Source organism: Megalobrama amblycephala, linkage group LG22 (genome assembly GCF_018812025.1).
Source record: "Megalobrama amblycephala isolate DHTTF-2021 linkage group LG22, ASM1881202v1, whole genome shotgun sequence".
NCBI lineage: Eukaryota > Metazoa > Chordata > Actinopteri > Cypriniformes > Xenocyprididae > Megalobrama > Megalobrama amblycephala.
This window is the reverse complement of record NC_063065.1, coordinates 17,101,391-17,120,606: the sequence shown is the minus strand read 5'-3', so window position 1 is coordinate 17,120,606 and position 19,216 is coordinate 17,101,391. Positions and strand designations below refer to the sequence as shown.

At 36.0% G+C, this 19,216-nt stretch overlaps 1 protein-coding gene and 1 non-coding gene across 3 annotated transcripts; both read left to right on the top strand.

Moving 5' to 3' along the window:
* Positions 1–1,097: 1,097 nt before the first annotated feature.
* Positions 1,098–1,171, top strand: trnat-agu. The gene has a single exon. It is a non-coding gene; the product is annotated as a tRNA-Thr (tRNA).
* Positions 1,172–2,994: 1,823 nt separating this feature from the next.
* On the top strand, positions 2,995–7,963 carry LOC125258484 (carboxymethylenebutenolidase homolog). 2 transcript variants are annotated; one of them, XM_048175444.1, is made up of 7 exons: positions 2,995–3,185; positions 3,486–3,580; positions 5,697–5,908; positions 5,990–6,097; positions 6,189–6,331; positions 6,422–6,513; positions 7,215–7,963. In XM_048175444.1, exons 3-7 carry the CDS (start codon positions 5,697–5,699, stop codon positions 7,392–7,394), a joined length of 735 nt encoding a protein of 244 aa, XP_048031401.1. In that variant the 5' UTR covers positions 2,995–3,185; positions 3,486–3,580; the 3' UTR covers positions 7,395–7,963. The 2 variants fall into 2 exon arrangements, with proteins under 2 accessions (XP_048031401.1, XP_048031400.1); XM_048175443.1 differs by lacking the exon at positions 3,486–3,580 and having other exon boundaries at positions 2,998–3,185.
* Positions 7,964–19,216: the final 11,253 nt, after the last annotated feature.

The window sequence follows — 19,216 nt, the reverse complement described above, 5'->3', positions numbered from 1 at the left end:
AAAAGCATGGTGCTAGCAATGCCAAGGTCATGGGTTCGATTCCCATTGAATACATTAACTGATTAAAATGTATACCTTCAATGCAATGTAAGTCACTTTGGATAGATGCATTTGGTAGACAAGGATATTTTTGGTCAAGTGGCCAGATGTCTCTAATCTAATCTTTAAAAATAAATTAAGACCATAGCGCTTTGCAGCGACCAGACTGAATTGATATTAAAGCTTTTTTTGTATGTAGAATTAAGCCTCAAGTTAAATATTTTTCTTTCCAATAATAAACATCAATTTTCCACACGTAGAATTAATTTTGTCAGAATGAAAGGCATTTCAAGGTTTTTTTTTTTTTTTTTGACATATCCTTCATTGCAATACTTTCCGCCTCAGAATAAAAAAAGGTTATTGCGACATTATTTCTCATAATTGCAACTTAATCTCATAATTGTGACTACATATCTCTTATATCCCCGGTTTCACAAACAAGGCTTAAGATAGTCCTTGATTAAAATGCATGTTTGAGCTGTTTTAACTGAAAGCAACTTGTACCGACATATCTTAAAATATGTCAGTGCCTTTTTTGTCTCAAGATGCACACCAGAATTTCTGAAGCATGTTTATAAAAGCCATTTAAATGTCTTAATTGAATTAGGCCTCCTTTTCATCTGTTGAACTAAATTTTGGGATCTCGTTGGACTTTTCCAGGATGTTAATGTTTTTGTGCGAGATCGTTTTTTCACTGATCAAATATTCGATGGTGTATTGTTCTTATGAAACATTTGGATTTTTAATTTTCTATGATGTATTCAACACTTTAATTGGAAGATGATGGCTGTCCAAAGGATAACTAAACTGCAAAAGCCGTAAGATAAAGCATTTTATCATGTCAAGTATCTAAAGGACCTTTACAATTTGGGTTGATTGTGTCAGTACATTACACGTCAATGCTCTTTTGGCTATTACAGACATAAAGATTACGGTTTAGTTGGTGATTAACTACGTTACACAAAAAAATATCGCCGAATATCAAATAAATCCCAGAAGTGAAACCGCAATCTGTTTCCGCTTAGGAAAAAGTCCTGTACTGCACCAATCGCGCACGTGGCGCCGTGGCTTAGTTGGTTAAAGCGCCTGTCTAGTAAACAGGAGATCCTGGGTTCGAATCCCAGCGGTGCCTTTTGAGTGCATTTCATTTACACGTAAGGGATATAGCCTAAAGTTTTTGCTGCTACACTACACTAATATTAATGATTATTTATTAGTGTTTTTACTCTATTCAATGTTTCTCAGGTTAGGTCATTTTAACTTATGTTTAGGCACATGCTTTCCTAACATTTTGGAAAGCATGTGCCATAGCAATCCAAAAACATAATGTATTTATCACAGGCCATTTATTGGCTTGTCTGCAAAATTCAAAAGGTCAACCAATTACTAAACACAAACCAATTCATAAAACATCAACAATAGTAACATACAAATTACAAAAGTATTATACCACTGTTTTAAATACAATTTAATTAGTCGATTTTAATTTCAAGATTTAATACTATATTACATTACATATAATATAATTATAAAATTATCTACCCCTATTTAATCGTTTACGCTTACCATACATATCTGAATGTATGGTAAACGTCACAAAAACGGTTATAGTACGCCCTCTGGTGGCAAACCATCAATAGAGGCGTTGTTTCATTATCATGTAACTGAGATAACATCAAATATCTGAACTTTAGAAATTAATTTGTCATACCACAGGACCATTGAAGTAGTAACTAATAGTCATGAAAAACTTCTTAAGGAAAACAGTCACCGCATCTAAAACACAAAATTAGTTAGCTGTGAAAGCTTGTCTCTCTCTAGGGTGGATAGCAACTGTCAAACTTAAAATCTCAACTTAATTACTCAATTTTAATGATCCCATTTACATATATGTATGTATGTATTTTGAAGAATGTTGGTAACCAGACAGTTAAAGGTTAGACATTGACTTCCATTGCGTAAAAAAACAAAACAAAACTGTGGAATCAGACTGTCAACTGTCTGGAGGTTACCAACATTCTTCAGAATATCTTCTTTTGTGTTCAACAGATGATGTAAACTCGTACAGGTTTGGAACAACTCGAGGGTGAGCAAATGATGACAGAATTTTACATTTTTGGGTGAACTATCCTTTTAAGATCAAAATTCAATTATCTCCTTACCTGTTTATTAGGAGAACTTCCAGAGACTGACTCTGAAATCACATTACTTAAAACCAGTTTATATTACTTTAATACTCAGAAAACTAAACAATCATTAAAATCAAATCTTTGGTTAAAGTTACTATTAGAACACATGGCAATGGAAAAAAGAGGACTAGAATCTATTAGCAATGTGGCCCCCCTTTATAAGCTTTTTTTTTTTTTGGAGTATACAATCATGCTTTTGTGAAAACCCTTTATATCAGTCTTGCTTTATATAAGTTTTATTGTTTTCATTAAGCAATGACAGTATGTTTTTTTCACATTGTATGGTAAAATACTTGGTGCTAGACTGTTTTTGTGTAATAATAAAAATAAAACAGTTAACAAAACAGCATTTAATAAATAGGCCAACATGCTCTTCTTTATACATTGTTATAGGTCTATTGTCTACAATTCATATAATCATATCATTACCTTGATGGTGTCTGTTTCTTGTGGGACACAGATATTTGAGTAGCTGGAGGGAGGGACGATTAGTGAAGGCCCAAATTCTGAGATAAAAAAATAAAAAAATAAATTATTATAAATAACATAATAATAATAGGCTATAATAATAAAAATGACAACTGCAAACTAGGTCTATGTTTTTTCTTTTAGTGTTTATTTAGAAATTTTCACTTAACGTTAGCCTATGACATAAAGATGTCGCAGAGAACATGTCTAATGTTATCTAATGATGACAGCCGGATCTCTAAATATAGGCCTATAGCCTCGGGGCGCGATACGCAATAAATATATAACACTATAAAACATATTTATGAATCTATTTTATCCTTTCAACTGAAAAATTTGGTTAACTCATGATGAACAAACAAAAACGCGAGCTCAAATTTATAGTGGGCGTTGCTAAAAGGGACAAACGCTGAATTCTGCAGGCTGTTCATAAGAATCAGACTTCAACCTTTAATTCCTAGCGAAATCAGTTCGAGGTTCAGCTGAGCGGTAAGTGCATGTCAAAATGCAAAGCACAAACCAATGTAAATGCGGTGTGTGTTGTTGTCGGTAGCAGCACGAAGTGCAAACTTACTTTACCGAATGTTTGTCGTGAGTCATTTTGTTTTGAACACTTTGAATGGAGTCACATAGTTTAATCACGTGATTCAATCACTCATTTCTTTTGTCAGAATGTGGCGCATTCCTTCCAGTAATTTCAAATCTATTTGAACCTATATAATAAAATAACATTTGTGGCCAAATTGTACTTTGGAAGAGTCTAAAAAGATGTATTGATCTGTTTTGCAGAGAGTTGTCGACTATGGAAGAACCGTTTTGATGTGGTGTTTACTCAGCAAACAGAACCGAAAGTTATCATACAGGCAACCTAAACAGAGCGTTCTGTAAGGGCTATTTTTAGGATATATTTTATAACTAAAAACGTATGTTACCAGAACGTTCTGAGAACCAAACTTAGCTGGACAATTCCAATGTTCTTATCTGTAAGATTATCTTGGTCAAAGTTCCACAAAAGGAAGCAAATAAAATATGAAATAATACAGTTACCATATTTGATACAGATAATATCTAAAGGTATATTATTAATGTATTATTAAGATTGCTCCATCTCAAAATTATGATCACAGGAAAGTAAGCATGTCAATAACTACTGTCTTGAAGAATACTTACATTATGTTAAACTAGCCTAAGTAAATATGAGGATATTCTGCATTTGTCTTGTTTTTCGCCCTTAACATTTCTGTTTAGATTTAAAATGTTACTTTGTTTGAATTAACCTACAAACCCGATTCCAAAAAAGTTGGGACACTGTACAAACTGTGAATAAAAAAGGAATGCAATAATTTACAAATCTCATAAACTTATATTTTATTCACAATAGAATATAGATAACATATCAAATGTTGAAAGTGAGACATTTTGAAATGTCATGCCAAATATTGGCTCATTTTGGATTTCACGAGAGCTACACATTCCAAAAAAGTTGGGACAGGTAGCAATAAGAAGCCGGAAAAGTAAATGTACATATAAGGAACAGCTGGAGGACCAATTTGCAACTTATTAGGTCAATTGGCAACATGATTGGGTATAAAAAGAGCCTCTCAGAGTGGCAGTGTCTCTCAGAAGTCAAGATGGGCAGAGGATCACCAATTCCCCAATGCTGCGGCGAAAAATAGTGGAGCAATATCAGAAAGGAGTTTCTCAGAGAAAAATTGCAAAGAGTTTGAAGTTATCATCATCTACAGTGCATGATATCATCCAAAGATTCAGAGAATCTGGAACAATCTCTGTGCGTAAGGGTCAAGGCCGGAAAACCATACTGGATGCCCGTGATCTTCGGGCCCTTAGACGGCACTGCATCACATACAGGAATGCTACTGTAATGGAAATCACAACATGGGCTCAGGAATACTTCCAGAAAACATTGTTGGTGAACACAATCCGCCGTGCTATTCGCCGTTGCTGGCTAAAACTCTATAGGTCAAAAAAGAAGCCATATCTAAACATGATCCAGAAGCGCAGGTGTTTTCTCTGGGCCAAGGATCATTTAAATTGGACTGTGGCAAAGTGGAAAACTGTTCTGTGGTCAGACGAATCAAAATTTGAAGTTCTTTTTGGAAAACTGGGACGCCATGTCATCCGGACTAAAGAGGAAAAGGACAACCCAAGTTGTTATCAGCGCTCCGTTCAGAAGCCTGCATCTCTGATGGTATGGGGTTGCATGAGTGCGTGTGGCATGGGCAGCTTACACATCTGAAAAGGCATCATCAATGCTGAAAGGTATATCCAAGTTCTAGAACAACATATGCTCCCATTCAGACGTCGTCTCTTTCAGGGAAGACCTTGCATTTTCCAATATGACAATGCCAGACCACATACTGCATCAATTACAACATCATGGCTGCGTAGAAGAAGGATCCGGGTACTGAAATGGCCAGCCTGCAGTCCAGATCTTTCACCCATAGAAAACATTTGGCGCATCATAAAAAGGAAGATGCGACAAAGAAGACCTAAGACAGTTGAGCAACTAGAAGCCTGTATTAGACAAGAATGGGACAACATTCCTATTCCTAAACTTGAGCAACTTGTCTCCTCAGTCCCCAGACGTTTGCAGACTGTTATAAAAAGAAGAGGGGATGCCACACAGTGGTAAACATGACCTTGTCCCAACTTTTTTGAAATGTGTTGATGCCATGAAATTTAAAATCACCTTATTTTTCCCTTAAAATTATACATTTTCTCAGTTAAAACATTTGATATGTCATCTATGTTGTATTCTGAATAAAATATTGAAATTTGAAACTTTCACATCATTGCATTCTGTTTTTATTCACAATTTGTACAGTGTCCCAACTTTTTTGGAATAGGGTTTGTACATACTGTGACCAACTGTTAAAACATGTTTTAGAAATGTCATGCAGTTGTTTCGAGGAATGAAGTACACTGAATCCCAAATTTGGGATTAAATAGGTTCATACCCTTCTTTCCTTTTATGAACAGATGGCAAATGAAGCAAAGCCCTGTCCCTGTGAGATTGGGGATAAGATTGAATATGGGGGTCTTGGAGAGGAAGTTCAAATCGAGCACATTAAAGCTTATGTGGTGAAGCCTCAAGCATCAGAGAAGGCCATTATTGTAATTCAAGATATTTTTGGATGGCAGCTTCCAAACACCAGATACATGGCTGACATGATCTCAGCAAATGGATACATGTAAATATCTGTTTTATATTGTTATAAATATTAAAATTGTTCAGATATCCTTGTTCGTACCTGATTATTTTGCATTTGCAGTACTATATGTCCAGATTTCTTTGTCGGAAAAGAGCCGTGGAGCCAATCTCACGACTGGTCAACTTTTCAGCAGTGGCTTGAGGACAAAAAGCCTACAGACATAAAAAAGTACAAGTTCAATAAACTAAATCTTTTTATCTGATGCACTTGAACATGCCTTCAAAGGAAAGACTAAATAACAATCTTGTTGTTTTCCCAGGGAAGTGGATGTTGTATTGAAGTTCCTTAAGGAGAAGTGTGGTGCAAAGCATATAGGTGTTGTGGGTTTCTGTTGGGGTGGTGTTGCCACACACTACGTTGCTCTTCAGTATCAAGAAATTACAGCTGCCGTCTCGGTCTATGGTAATGTATTTGTTGCCTCTTCATGAGGGAAGGATACAGAAAATTTGTCAATATGCTGTATAACTGTATATATAAATTCCTTTAACCCAGGTATTGTTAGAGAGCGGGAAGACAGGTTTGATCTCAAGAGTCCAACCCTCTTCATATTTGCAGAAAAAGATGCAGTTATTCCACTTGATCAGGTAAGCTATTTATCAAGAACGCCTTTTAAGACATTCAAAAGATTGGGGTCAGTATGAATTTTTTTTATTATTTTTTTAATAAGAAATTTCAAATAAACTTTGTTTTTTAAAAAGAAAATAATCCTGAAAAACTGCATCATGGTTTCCACAAACATATAAAGCAGCACAATGGTTTCAACATCGATGTTTCCTGATCAGCAAATCAGAATTATTTCTGAAGGATCATGTGACACTGAAGACTGGAGTAATGATGCTAAAAATTCAGCTTTGCATCACAGGAATAATCTATATTTTAGAATTTATGAAAATAGATAAATATTAAATATATTAAAGTTATTTTAATCAATAAATGCAGCCTTGGTGACTTTTTTCAAAAACAATAAAGACTCCAAACATTTGAATGGTGTATAAAAATACATTTGCATTTTGAAATATATATTCCATCTTAGTTCTGACTTATTGCTGCACAATAAGGATAATGTAACATTGATGAGATTTATGTGATTTGTACCAAACGAATGCTTTGCTTTCAGGCCAAACGGCTCAATTTAATTATAATCAGATCACAATTCTCTTTAAAATGATTCTAGCATATTCAGTCTAATATGGTTTTAGTCAAGTTTCAGCACTTAAGAATGAGAAACAATAAATGGGTGTAAATGTAATCATTGATGTTTATTTTTCTCCAACTTTTAACCTAGGTGACCATATTGGAGACAAGACTGAAGGAAAAGTGCACTGCTGACTTCCAAGTGAAAATCTTCCCTAATCAGACACATGGGTTTGTCCATCGCAAGAATGAAGACATTAACCCAGACGACAAACCTTACATACAGGAAGCTAGGAAAGATCTGCTCAACTGGTTGAATAAGTACATGTGAACTTCAACAGGTTGAATGACTGAGGAGAAGGTTGAACATTCTGTAATGACAAAGTTTAATGTTAAGAAGCAGTTAATCTGTTGACATTAATTTGAAATTGAAAAGTTTTTTTGTTTTTTTTGTCTCTGGTAAAGCAAGGAAAATGACACCTTACCAGGCATTTATGTGAACAAGGAGACATAAAAGATAGCACTTGTCTCATTCGTAAAGGTGGAAAAACAAAGTTCTTTATGACCTGAGGGATTTCTTGTAAAAAGAAAAGAAAAAGGAAAGAAAAGACGAGAGTTGCCTGTTTTTGTCTATTTTAAGTTTGAATTTAAAATGTTTGTGATTTCAACATAAAGCTTATGTTTAAATGTTTTGCCACTTGCGTGAGCAAATTAATATGTAAATTTAAAGTAGGCTTATTACTTTATATAAATATAAAGTAATGAAATTAATAAAATGTTTAAATGTAGTGCGTTTAAACGTGACATCTATGAAATACAGTGTATTCAAAGAGAATTGCAATGCTGACACGCCATGTTCAGTAACAACTTCTGGATTTGAAATAAAAATAAGTAAATCTATTGTTTGTGATATACAGCCACAGATCAGTTGTGCATTGCAAAGGCGGAATATGTGAAAGCACAATAGAGTACCTCAGGGATGATGCATTTTTGTAGGCAAAACCTGGAAGCAAGTTAGCATTTTAGGGCTTCCGGTTCCAACGCTGTAAAGTCTATGGGTTTTTTGAATGGGTTTTTGCTAAATCGCCTGAAATAAGGTTTGTGGTTAACAAAGCCTCTAAATATTTTCACGTTTTGATCTATGACATAAAACACACCAGTTATAACTGGCTTGTGATTTTTTAAACCTTTACTGTGTCTTAAAAACGGCGGTTGCTAACAAATTGCTAAAAGGGACTACTTCCGGCGGGGACTTTAGACGGCTCCAAAAGAGAGTAGAATCTCATTGAGTCCCATGTTAAATTGGCCAAGTTTATAGCAGAAAAAAACATGTTTACAAGTTGGTTCAAATTGTGGTTTTGGTCTATACTGCTAATGTTGCCCTTCATGACAACTGTGAGGGGGGTGAATTTTTTTCTAACTCATTCTTTTAAATTATATTAAGCCTTAAAGTTCTGCATAATTAAGGGCGTGGTCACTTGAGTGACAGGTAGATGCCGCTGCTGTCTGTGAGCCGTCACTTACTTTACCTCAGCTAATTTCAGCCGCTGAGTTTGGCACCTCAGCCGTATTTGTGCTCGATTATTTTATACAATTATAAAATATGGCTTGCTGCATAATATTCGAGACTGATGTGTGTCTGTGTAGATGTGCATGCGGAAGAGACAGAACACACGTTGTTGGATCGTGGCATTGGCTAAAAGTTTTGTTTGTGAGATTTACTGCAATGACAATGGCGGGAGGATATCAAAATCTGACAGCACTGCTTGGATATTATAACTAAAACTGCTGCACTATTTTGAAAAAAATATACTTTGGACACGGGCTCATTTGTTTGTTAGATACGATCGTATAGAGTTTTACAACATAAACGCTGCTCAGATTGCATTATTTCTTGAAGAACGATGACAGAGAGCAGATCATTCAGAAGAAATGTTATGCAAACAATGGATAATATATCAATATTTCATGGACAAAAAGTACTGTTTTTTGTTTTGCAATGGACATTTATATTTTACCCAAGTGCCACAGATAGGATTCATCTCGCGATCTCTATTATAAAGGTATGAAGTCCCATTTTGATTTTCCATGTTGTTATTTGCACCCAACACAAATTACTGGTGTTGGAGCATCTATATCTTAAAAAAAAACACCGTAGATTGACAGTAAACCTTTAGAACTTTCAGATGATAAAACTTATCTTCATTAATAACTTAGATAGTATCTAGATAGATAGCTCCTTTGCTTGCTAACATGGTCACGTCGAGCTAGGCGGGCGTGGTTTCAACAACCAGTCACATCAGCTCAAACCACCTCCCCGCCTCTTTGCCCATTTTCAGTTATCCGGGAGTGACGTGCGGTGACGCGCAACTAAGATGGCAGCAGCCTCATTTAAGCGTCAAAACTGCTGTTCAGTATGGAAATCTATGGGTGACGTCACGGACACTATGTCCATATTTTTTTACAGTCTATGGCTCTATCTCATACCACAAGAAAACAACAAATGGTGCTAATATACATACACGATGTGGTGTAATACTACAAAAAATATATAATTATAACTTTTATCTCCATACCAAAATTCCAGATGGCCAGACAATGATTCATCTTTTATAAATTGTTAAAATATTAATATCTGTGACACTGTAAGCACGGAGACTGTTGTGTAGACTGTAAGTATTTAAAATGTTTAACTTTTTAAAATGATTGATGTTTAAAATGAATAAATAGCGCTCATAAACGGCCGTCGATGGCATTGTCAAGTGAAACGAGTCGAGGTTTGGACCCGGAAACGGCGTTCCTTACCTCACGACCTTAACAAGCGGATAGCTTTTTATTTTTTTTTATTTTTTTTTTTTATTGAACATTTCAAGATTTACAAACAAACATGGCTGCATAAGATCAGTTTCTTCAAGTAGAATACAGACAAGATATAGCCTGAGGGAGCAGCACTTAATACAATCAGGAAAATATTTGCAGTTTTAGTAACAAAAATAAAGATGATTTTCAAAAAAAAAAAAAAAAAAAAAAAAAAGAGATTGTAACATGACATAAGGGGAGGATTCAGTCATTGTTTAGCTATTAACCTCAGTTGGGAAGTGTTTTAGGGTATCAAATATTTTTTGTGCTTTAGGACCTTTCAAGATTTTTAAAGATTTCACATACAGTTTAAATAAATATAAATAAATTTGGGAGATGATTTCACAGTTCTACATTTGTGAATGAAGAATTTAGCTAGACATATGATTGCATTAATACAGAGCTCATCACATTTGTCTTGCAATATCAAACCAAATGTTATGTTGTCTCTAGAGAAAGAGGTTGGGAATGAAGACATCTGTTGATTAACCCATTTATATACATCACACCAAAACGTCTGAATCACATTACATGAGAAAAATACATGGTCCGTAGTTTCAACATCCTTTTCACAGAATGTACATTCATTATCATTTATACCAAAGCGAAGATTCAGTAAATCTTTAGAGGGGTAAATATTATTCATTACTTTGAAGTGTGTTTCTTTCACTTTAGGGGGTATAGGGAGTGTTAAGTACATTGTTCTTAATTTAGTGACTGAATCTTTATCAAAGTTTTGTAGGATGTTATTTTTATTTTGTCTATTAGGGTAAAGATAATTAATAAAACATTTTCTAATAAAGTGGTTAGTGCATTTTTTATCCAAAACATGGATCCCTTGAATTGATAGTGGAGCCAATTGTGGTTGTATTGTATAATATGCCAAAATGCTTCTTGTTAGAAGAACAAAACCTTGGGGTAGTGCTTTACGTAATTTAAAAAAGTCAGATTCTGAGGGTTTGAAATTATGTTTGATGCTAAATTGTTCATAATTTAAAAAATGACCGTTGGTATCCATTAAGTCAGTCATAGACCATATGTTTCTCCCATACCAATCCTCAAAGAACAAAGATCGGTTGCGGTGCAAAATATACCTGTTGTTCCAGAGTACAGATGTATGGGGTGAAAAGTTATGTATGTATAACATTTTCCAATACAAGAGTATTTGTTTGTGAAACTCTGACAATGATATAGGTAATTTATTAACATTAAAATCTGCTCTAAGAAGAAAATCTAATCCTCCAATTTTCTTGAATAAGGTCTTTGGAACGCAATACCAGAAGGAATTACCGTGTGTAATCCAAGATTTTAACCAATTTATTTTTAAGGTTCCATTAAGGCAGTCAAAATCAATAACTTTTAGTCCACCATCCTTTGTGTCTTTAACCATATTGCTTTTTTTCATATAATGTGGTCTGTTTCTCCAAATGAAGTTTAGATTGATTTGGTTGATAGATTTAATCAATTTGTTTGGAATGGCATTGGAATAGGCTGGGTAAATACACCTTGACAAACATTTCATCTTAGTTAGGTAAATTCGACCTAGTATTGATAAGTCCCTCTGTAGCCATCTATTTAATCTTGATTTGCATTCTTTAATTTTATTTTCTGTATTCAGAAATTGGCTTTGTTTTTGGTCATTGGAAAGGTAAATTCCCAGGTATTTAATTTCTGATTTAATAGGGATATTACAGATGTTTTTCAGTGGAGTGTCGTGTACAGCAAGCAATTCACATTTTTTTAAGTTTAATGTTAAACCTGAGGCTTTCGAAAATGTTTCAATTTTGGAAATAGTTGTTGAAATTTGGTATCTATCTTTTAAGAAAATTGTTGTTTCATCTGCTAGTTGGCTAATTATTATATCTGTGCCAAGTACATTAAGTTTTTTAATATCATTACAGTTTTTAATATAGATTGCTAGCATTTCTGTAGCTAAGATGAAAAGGTATGGTGAGATAGGGCAACCTTGAGGGATGCCCACATTAATCTTGAAGCTTGGGGTGGTACCACTAGGTAATAGGACACAGCTATTAATATCACGATATAAACCACCAACCCATTCTCTAAATTTAACTCCAAACCCAAAGTGTTTGAGCACCGAGAGAATAAATGGATGTTCCACGGAGTCAAATGCTTTATAGAAGTCTAGAAAGAGAAGAAAACCATCATCCTCTATTTGGTTTCTATACTCAATAATGTCCATTACCAATCTTATGTTGTTATGAATTGATCTTCCTTTTAAGAATCCTGACTGTGTATCTGCAATAAGATCTGAAATCCCTTTTTGAAGACGAGAAGCAAAGATGTAAGTTAGGAGTTTGTAGTCTGAATTTCTGAGTGTAATGGGTCTTCTGTTATCTATAATTCTGGGATCTTTTCCAGGTTTTGGGATAGAGATGATAACTCCATGTCTCATTGTTGGTGGAAGTATACAAGTTTCAAATATTTCAATAAAGACTTGTAGCAGCAGGTCTCTCAAATCTACCCAAAAATGTCTGTAAAAATTACCTGTGAGACCATCGGATCCGGGGGCTTTGTTAAGAGAGAGACGACCAATTACTGCGTCTAGTTCTGTAATTGTTATTTGATTATCACATGTTTGTTTGAAGCCATCTTCTATTTTTGGAATATGTTCTGCTATATCATGAAAAAAATCCTGACAGTCCATGCTAGAAAATTTAGAGCTATAGAGCTGGCTATAGAATTTCCAGATTTCTGAAGAGATTACTTTTTCATCTGTGACTTCTTTATTATCAACCATCAGGGATCTGATGCTGTTTTTTTCCTGTCTTCTTTTTTCAAGACCACAGAAATACGATGAATTTCTTTCCCCCTCCTCTATCCACTTAGCTCTGGATCTAATAAATGCCCCTTGGGCTTTGCGGACTGTAAATTTCATCTAGTTTAGGTTGGAGGCTTAATATCTTCTGTCTGTCGTCTTCAGTTGGGTTTGGTCTATTGCAATACATATTTAACTGATTAATAATGTCTACTTCTTGTTTTTCACTATCTTTTTTAAGCATTTTACTGAATGAGATGGTAAATTGGCGTATTTTATATTTTAGGAATTCCCACTTTTTGGTAGCAGTTGTTAGCTCCTCTGAATTGGCATGTTCTTTCATTAATAATTTGATTTTTTGGCAGTAGTCATTATTTTTGAGCAGACTGGAATTGAACTTCCAATATGTGTGTGAGTGGACATTGTTGTCATTGGGTTTGATCTGTAGTAGAATAACACTATGATCTGTTAGTGGTGCAGCAGAAATATCAGAACTAATATTATAAAGTAGCAAATTATATGTAATTAACCAGTGATCAATTCTGGATTTATAATTGTGGCTTGAACTAAACCAGGAGTATTTAGATATTTCTGGATTTAAGCGTCTCCAAACATCAACCAAATTTTGTTTTTCACAGAAGTTCGTGAATATAGTGTTTGGATGGCTTACAGAGTATCTGCAAGGATATTTATCAAGAAATTCATCATGAACTAGGTTTAGGTCACCACCAATAATGATGTTATCAGTCGAACGTGTTAATTTAAGATTGTCTAATTCTAAACTAATTTGCTCTAGTAGGTTTCGGTTTTCTCTACTGATGTTATATCCATAAATGTTGATTAAGATGAATTTCAGACCATCTATATTTATGATAAGAATCAACCAGTGACCAAATTCGTCAGCCATATGGGACACAATTTGACCTTTGAAATTATTTAGGAGGATGGCGACACCTGCTGACCTTGAAGTGCCATGGCTAAAATAAGCTTCATCTCCCTTAACAAGCGGATAGCGCGTGCTGCATCCGGCTGCATCATACTAAAAAAAAAAAAAAGAAAAGTGCTGAATCATACTGCAAAGGCATGACGGTGGTAGCCTACTTCTCCGCTCTCCTCCCCTGGCCCTGGCTTCCCTGCGTTGTATTTTTGGTCGATATTAACCAACAATTCATTTCGACAAAAAAATAATATCCAAAGCTTAAAGCCTAAAGAATTACCTACGTGCACATGTCTGAATGTTTAACATGATGCTGTAAACTGACCTGCTGCAACGGCTGCAACTGATGCTGTTGCTAATATGTCGTAAATCTGTCGTAATCACCTCAGGAGTTATGAAAAGGAATAAAAGGAAGGAAAATCGAAAGGTTGATGGCTTTTTTTATTTGCAAGGTTTAATTAACTAGTATTTTTAGCATTTTGTTACAATTATTGATAAAATATGCTATTTCTAATCGTTTTTTTTTTTTTTTTTTTTTCTGGAAATCATCTCGCGACCCCACTGGTCTATGTCCTCGCTGCACGATACGCAATAAATATAAAATATATAATATATAACACTATAAAGCATATCGATGAATCCCTTAACCTTCAACTGAAATCATTTTGCTAACTCATGATGAACAAACTAAGACGCAAGCTCACATTTATATTGGGCGTTGCTAAAAGGAACAAACATTAGGTCCTAAGAAAAACAAGGGAAAAAAAAAAAAACCTGTCCTTTCATTCACTTGCTTTAATCCCTCTCTATTGTAGCTTATGATTCGCTGAGCAATGTCTGAAACTTTTATTGTGAGCACTTCTTGTGTATACTTGCCTCCTCATGATGACTCGCTTGTTGTATTCCTCACTTGTAAATCGCTTGGGATAAAAGCGTCTGCCAAATGAATAAATGTAAATATAAATGTAAACGTAACCCCGGTTCTCTGATAACATGAAGTGAGGTATCTCACTATGGGACCGCCTCAGGCGTGACTGATCATGGAAGCACCAATAACACCACATCTGCCAACCATGGCAGGCCGATCGCTGCAGTGATCAGGGAGTTTGACCGCAGCTACTTGCCATTTTGTCATTCTCCACATATCTCTTCTCCGTGCAGGACAGGCAAGGAAGGCAATGTTTGTGAGATACCTCACTTTATGTTATCAGAGAACCGGGGTTACGTCAGTAACCTAACATTCTCTTTCTAACATTCATTCAGTATCTCACTATGGGATATAGACAACTACCGTATTGCTGATATGCTGACGAAGCAGACTAAGAAAGGGTGGCTAATTATCTGAATCATAGCTCCCTACGGAGGTGAAAACAGAATAAAATGAGGAATTCATAAATAAAATAAAACTTAATAAAATTAATAAAACTGCATTATACAACCTGACTACTCACTCCCAGGACTGAGTGGGCCAGAGAGGGTTCTGTCACATCCAGTCTATAGAAACGAGCAAAAGTGTGCGGAGAAGACCAGCTGGATGCCTCTAAACAGAGCCCAGGAAGTAGCCATGCCTCTAGTAGAGTGTGCTTGTAGTCCTATTGGGGGCTCTAAATTCGCATTATTGTAACATAATACAATAGCCTCCACCACCCAGTAAAAAAGGCATTGACAGGAGAGGTTTTCCTTTGTAAGAGTCAGCCCACAAGACAAAAAGCTGATTGCTCTTATGTGTGCGGGTTCTCTCAACATACGTATGCAGAGTGTGAACCAGACGCGACCAGCGGCTTTGATACTCGGTGTAACCGACGTGCCGCTCTCATAAATCGATAGACGAGAGGGTGCTGGCCAATAGTACCCGAGTTAAAACCTTAAAGGTGCCCTAGAACCCTTTTTCACAAGATGTAATATAAGTCTAAGGTGTCCCCTGGATTTGTTTGTGAAGTTTCAGCTCAAAATACCCCATAGATTTTTTATTATTCAATTTTTTAACTGCCTATTTTGGGGCATCATTAAAAATGTGCCAATTCTGCGCATGTCCCCTTTAAATGCTCGCGCCCCCAGCCCCTAAGCTCGCAACTCTATAATACAATGTATAAACAAAGTTCACACAGCTAATATAACCCTCAAAATGGATCTTTACAAAGTGTTCGTCATGCAGCATATCAGATCATGTGAGTATAGTATTTATTTGGATGTTTACATTTGATTCTGAATGACAATCAATGCTCCGTTGCTAACGGGGCTAATGCTACACTGTTGGAGAGATTTATAAAGAATGAAGTTGTGTTTATGAATTAATACAGATTGCAAGTGTTTAAAAATGAAAATAACATTTCTCTGGTCTCCATGAATACAGTAAAAAGCAATGGTAACTTTAACCACATTTAACAGTACATTAGCAACATGCTAACGAAACATTTACAAAGACAATTTACAAATATCACTAAAAATATTATGATATCATGGATCATGTCAGTTGTTATCGCTCCATCTGCCATTTTTTGCTATTGTCCTTGCTTGCTTACCTGCATAACATCTGATGACTTGGCTGTGCACAGCTCCAGACGTTGATACTGGCTTGTCTAATGCCTTGAATATGGGCTAGCATATGCAAAAGTTGGGGGTCCTGACTGTTGCGTCACAGTCGGAGTTATGTTGAGATTCTTCAGAGGTCCTTTGCACAAATCAAATTTACATAAGAAGGAGGAAACAATGGTGTTTGAGACTCACTGTATGTCATTTCCATGTACAGAACTCTAATTATTTAACTATGCCGAGGTATAGAATTTTCAATTCTAGGGCACCTTTAACTGTAGAAAAGGCTCTGCCCTTATCTAGAAGGTCCTGCAGAAAAACCAGCACAACCAAAACTGAACACAAGAAAGGAATGATATTCTTATCTGTGCACTATCCCTCAAACACCCTCCATTTGAGATAAAATAAAGAATGTGTTGAGGCAGCCCTCAGGTTTTGAATTGTCTCAATCACTTTCGGAGGTAACTCAGCTGCATTCAGATTTAGCCTTTCACAGGCCAGGCCCAGAGAGCTAGTTTCTGAGGGGAAGGGTGAAATATTTCCCTCCGTGCTTGTGAGAGGAGATCCCTGCGCGCTGGTAACAGACATGGCTGGTTGTACAGCAATTGTGCAATCTCCGCAACCAAAAGTCTTCCCGACCAGTAAAGCACGATCAGAATCATTACATTTATGTAGGCTATCACCATTGTATTGTCTGACCTGACCAATACAAGACGATTCTTGAAAAAATGCACAAAATGTCTCAATGACGGCTCGTGGGGCAAATGCCCTGTGACGCTGTCCAGTTCTGAAAATCCCTCATTCGCAGCAGTCCCAGGGGAACAACTGACACTGTTGAGGCCATCAGACCCAGTAGTCAAAGACACATTCCGAAAGAGACTAAAGTCCCTCGTTGAAAAAGGGAGAGGCAGCTGTGAAATGTCTTGATGTGTTCCTCTAAAAGGAAAGCTCGAAACATCACTGAATTCAACCTGGGACCCAAGTAGACTATTTCCTGTGAAGGAATTGAACTCTTCGTCTGGTTTATCTTGAAACCTAATCTCTCCAGATGCACTAAACTAGTGTTTATGTATCGCTTTCTGCTTGCCACGGGGATGGCGCGCAGATGAGTAGATCGTCCAGATATGATGAAACTCTGACTTCTCCGTTCCTTAACGGCGTCAGAGCCGCTTCCACACATTTTGTGAAAACTCTGGGCGCTAAAGCAAGGCCAAATAGGATTTTCATATACTCGTATGCTGTGCCCTGATAAGCAAACCTCAGATATTTCCTGTGAGCAGGAAAAATATCTAAATGAAAATATGCATCCTGGAGGTTCACTGAGGTGAACCAATCCCCTTGACAAATACTTTGACACAAAGTTCTGAGTGAAAGCATTTTAAATTTGTATTTTCTGAGGTGTTTGTTGAGGACCCGTAAATCTAAAATGGGATGGAAACATGGGCCATTTTCCCACGAATACTGGACTTTGAACAGTCCACACGAACACACATTTAAAATTAAATTCCTTCTCCTTTTCCCCGCAGGAGGGAGGAATCATTTTGAAAGGATGGGACAGAGAAACCCTGAGTGCTGTCTCCAAACCCTTCCTGATGCCAAACTGACATCTCAGCTCGATAGGCCCTTTTTGTTCCTCTGAGGGGTGGCCAACCGGTGTTTCGCTGCTACGGCTACGAAAGACTGTTTCGGTTTCACGAAACCGGGCTTTGACTGAGGGCCTGCGCTTCCTGGCTGTTGTGGTGGAGCAGGACGGGAAGGTTGATATTCAGAATGTCCTCCTCTTCCTGAAGGCCTGAAATTCGGACGGCTCGGTTGATAAGGGCAAGCTGTCGGCTTTCTGGGGAGACAGACTTCGAATGCCTCTCCCTCTTTTTTCCGCAGGTCACATTGCTGACACATAGCTTTTACCATTGCGCCGATCATGGCCTTTGGTTCAATAAGGGCAATTTTAGAAATTAATTTGTCATACCACAGGACCATTGAAATGGTGATTGCTTTTCTTAAAAAGTTTTTCATGAATATTAGTCACAGCATCTAAAACACAAAATTTGTGATGATTCATAAAGCTGTGAAAGCTTGTCTCTCTCTACTAGGGTGGATAACAACTGTCAAAATTTAAATCCTGCCTCAAATTAATTACAAATTAAATAAATTATGAACTATCCCTTTAAGATCAAAATTCCATTATTTCTTTCCCTCTGTTTATTAGGAGAACTTTCAGAGACTGACTCTGCATCTACTTAAAACCAGCTTTAATACTCGCCAAGAAAATTCACATGGCAATGAAAAAAATAGCTGCATGAAAGCGGACTAGAATCTATTAGTAAATGTGGTCCCCTTTTAAGCTTTTTTTTGGAGTAGACAATCCTGCTTTTGAGAAAACCCTTTGTATCAGTTTTGCTTTATATAAGTCTTATTATTTTGCATTTTTATAATATGACACGCTGGAATTGTGATAACATTTTTCTTCTCTTTAATTTTTCTAAACTGAAGTACATCTTATGTTAATCTCCAGGCATGTTCAGAACTATACGATGCAGTAGTCATCAGTAGAAGTCATTTAAGGCATTACTTTATTTCAGGTATTAATTTCTATATTTATGGATCTGTAAAATGCAGATCACATTAAGCAATGGCAGTATGTTTTTTCCACATTGTAAAATACTTTGTGCTAGACTGTTTTTAAGATAAAAAGCAGTTAATTGAACAGCATTTAAAAAAATAGGCCAACATGCTCCTTTTAATATGTCCTAATACATGTCTACAATTCATATCATATCATATCATATCATATCATATCATAACCTTAATGGTGTCTGTTTCTTGTGGTTGGGGGGACTTTTTACTAATGCCATAAAGATAGAACATTTTTACTAATGCCATAAAGATAGAACATTTTTACTAATGCCATAAACATATCGCAGTCAGAGAACATGTCTAATGTTATGACAGCCTATAGTATGTCCTCGGTGCACGATACTCAATAAATATATAAAATAACTCTATAAAGCATATCTATGAATCCATTAACCTTTAACTGAAATCA